The sequence below is a fragment of the Penaeus japonicus genome, unplaced genomic scaffold, assembly GCF_977035675.1.
Source record: "Penaeus japonicus unplaced genomic scaffold, GWHDUDI00000001_assembly GWHDUDI00000022, whole genome shotgun sequence".
NCBI classification, from domain to species: domain Eukaryota; kingdom Metazoa; phylum Arthropoda; class Malacostraca; order Decapoda; family Penaeidae; genus Penaeus; species Penaeus japonicus.
Genome location: NW_028234424.1, coordinates 24,421,251 through 24,423,750, shown reverse-complemented (window position 1 = coordinate 24,423,750; position 2,500 = coordinate 24,421,251). Strand labels below are relative to the sequence as shown.

The 2,500-nt window shown below is 31.2% G+C and overlaps 2 protein-coding genes across 2 annotated transcripts in view; one reads left to right on the top strand and one right to left on the bottom strand.

Annotated features, from left to right (window-relative positions):
* LOC122265880 (G patch domain-containing protein 1) overlaps positions 1–2,134 on the bottom strand; it is a 10,934-nt gene extending 8,800 nt beyond the window's left edge. The window contains exon 1 of the mRNA XM_043035330.2: positions 1,793–2,134. Coding sequence (XP_042891264.2) covers positions 1,793–1,853 — 61 coding nt within the window. The 5' untranslated portion in view covers positions 1,854–2,134. The remainder of the gene's footprint in view (positions 1–1,792) is intronic.
* A 219-nt stretch (positions 2,135–2,353) lies between these two features.
* The window catches only part of LOC122265881 (PAX3- and PAX7-binding protein 1), a 33,235-nt gene continuing 33,088 nt past the window's right edge, over positions 2,354–2,500 (top strand). Inside the window, exon 1 of the mRNA XM_043035331.2 lies at positions 2,354–2,500. This exon is cut by the window's right edge and continues 117 nt beyond it. Coding sequence (XP_042891265.1) covers positions 2,410–2,500 — 91 coding nt within the window. The 5' untranslated portion in view covers positions 2,354–2,409.

Sequence of the window (2,500 nt, the reverse complement as noted above, 5' to 3'; positions counted from 1 at the left end):
ATAAGTTTCGTGCTTGTTCGTGACAGCACACAAATATGAAAAAAATAAAGTTGCTTTTTGTCCCCCCTAAAACAGTAATACTTCTATCACATTGAGTATAATGAAAAAAAAAAAAAAAAATTAGTTGATATAGACACTGAACTACAATTTTAGTCAACTGCAGAATTGATGGAGCCTGTGATATGACAGATATAATTTTCTAAAAACAGTAAAACACACAAAAAAACAAAACACAAAAATGTCTCTAGCTCTACAATGAGTGACGAAAAGGGAGTGAGAAAAATTAAATTATGTTGCAGAAGCTGCCTCGATCAGAAATAAAATTCATCCTGGAGCCTGTGTAAGCAAATCTATCTACCGTCGGCAATGGGTTAATTTATCTATTTTATATCTTTTTTCACAGTGATGGCTCTGCAAGCCTTAACCTCTAAAAGCCTCACAAGTTTTAACATGTATGTTCCTCCAGCTACATCTAGGGAATGATTTTTCAAGTTTCATAAATATTTTTGACTGCCCTTCCATAACCATGGCGGATAGAATTAAACACACCTGACCAGGTTCTACCACGATCATGGTTGATAGAATTTAAGGTTATTTACCAAGGATTCAATTACATGGTTTTTATGAACCAATCTGTTAAAACCATTCCAGGAATACATAGGAGAGTTTTTATTTCTATTACAATTACTATCATTATCAATATCATTATCATCATTACTAACTTTTTGGTATCATCATTTTCATTAATCTTATCATTCTCAGCATTATCACAGTATTAATAATAATAATAATAATAATAATAATAATAGCAGAATTATCATTTTAAAATTCCTAAAAATTCCATTGATGGGCTAAAAGGTGAAGTCAGGTTGTCCTGGTAATTTATCATCTTGGTGATTTGTAGAGCCAACCATTTGTACAAAAAATTAAAAATTAAAAATAATTATGAACATAACTAAGTCTTAGTGGATCTATGCACTCCCAGCATCAATGGGTTAATGTACACAACCGAATCTAGTATCATCTTCAATGTTTTCTTATCATTCTACAAAAAGCAGTATATACTATCAAATCATTAATTTTTCAACCTACCATAACTGAAACACATGCAGATACAATTTCAACAATCTCAATCCCCATCAATATATTATCAAATAAAGAGACAGTCCAGGTTATACTTATCAGAATATATTTGCAGAATATTTTCTTACTTTTACTAGAGCATGATGCATGGAGGCCACAAAATTATCTTGACTTTACCACTGCCCAGCATGTTAATCATAATATAACTTCTACACTTACAATTTACTGTAGAAAAGAATAGAAAAAAAAAAAAAAAAATAAGATGAACTCTTCTAGCTAACGGTTATAGACACAATTAATAGACCAGTACCCAAAAGAAATTTTGGTGAATTTGGATAAAGACGCAACCAACCCTCTAGGCACGACATAATATTTTTCTAGTAGTTTTCTTTGTGCTTTGTACAGTTTCACTACTCATTTCCATTGGAAACCTTTCACGGAAGAAAAGGGTTTTATGGTGTTACATCATAATTAAAGGTACGTCATGCCGATAGATTTGTTTTTTCGCTATGGGTGGTTGCGTCTTTATCCAATATTACCAGAAATTTAAGTCTTATTCCAAATTTTTCATAGGGGACTAGGTCAAGTTAATTACTTGCTTGCTATTTACCATGTGAGTAATAACTTTAAAATAACAATATCAGCATTTTAATTTGCATTTTATATAAGATACTTTTTAATTTATTTTTTTACCCGGAACGTTGCTTACCTTCATCAAGCTCCCGCACCGGACTTCCAAAAAAAGCATAATCGTCATCGCTGTCACTCATGTTTACCACTTTTCATGCAAGAATAAGAATAGGTACCTCCTCTTACTCTTTTTGAATGAACTAAAAATTGCAGACCTTAGCAGAAAAGCTTGGAATTGATCTTTCTTAACTATTTTTGTCAAACCTCACTGTTTGTTTACGTTTCTCAGGTGTTCTACCACGATTTTAGGGTAAACATTTTAAGTGATTTTTCCTTAATCTATTCAAGTAATATTATTATTTGCTCATGAAATTTCATTTATATATTACTTTATTTTGTACGTTTCATTGAACATACGTATCTATGCATAAATTAGTAAATAAATATAAAAGATGTATTGCCTAATGTCGAAGTAAAACCCGAAAATATATAAAATATTAAAAAATACTATTGTTACCCTAATATTACTATTTATTTCGTATAAATTATTTTCAGAGAAGTGATATAGTATAAATTTTATAAAAAATTATAAACTACCGTATTTAAAACTCAATCTAAAAAAGGAGGCAAGTCAACGGCTCTTCTCGCCTCGTTCGACATCTTATCCTTGTGTATGGCATCGGAAAAAAGAAAAAAATGTTCAAGAAACGTAAAAACCTTAATATCCGCCAAAGGAGACTCAGCGATGACGATGCTGCAGGTGAGAGTGACCCTGGAGGTAATAACA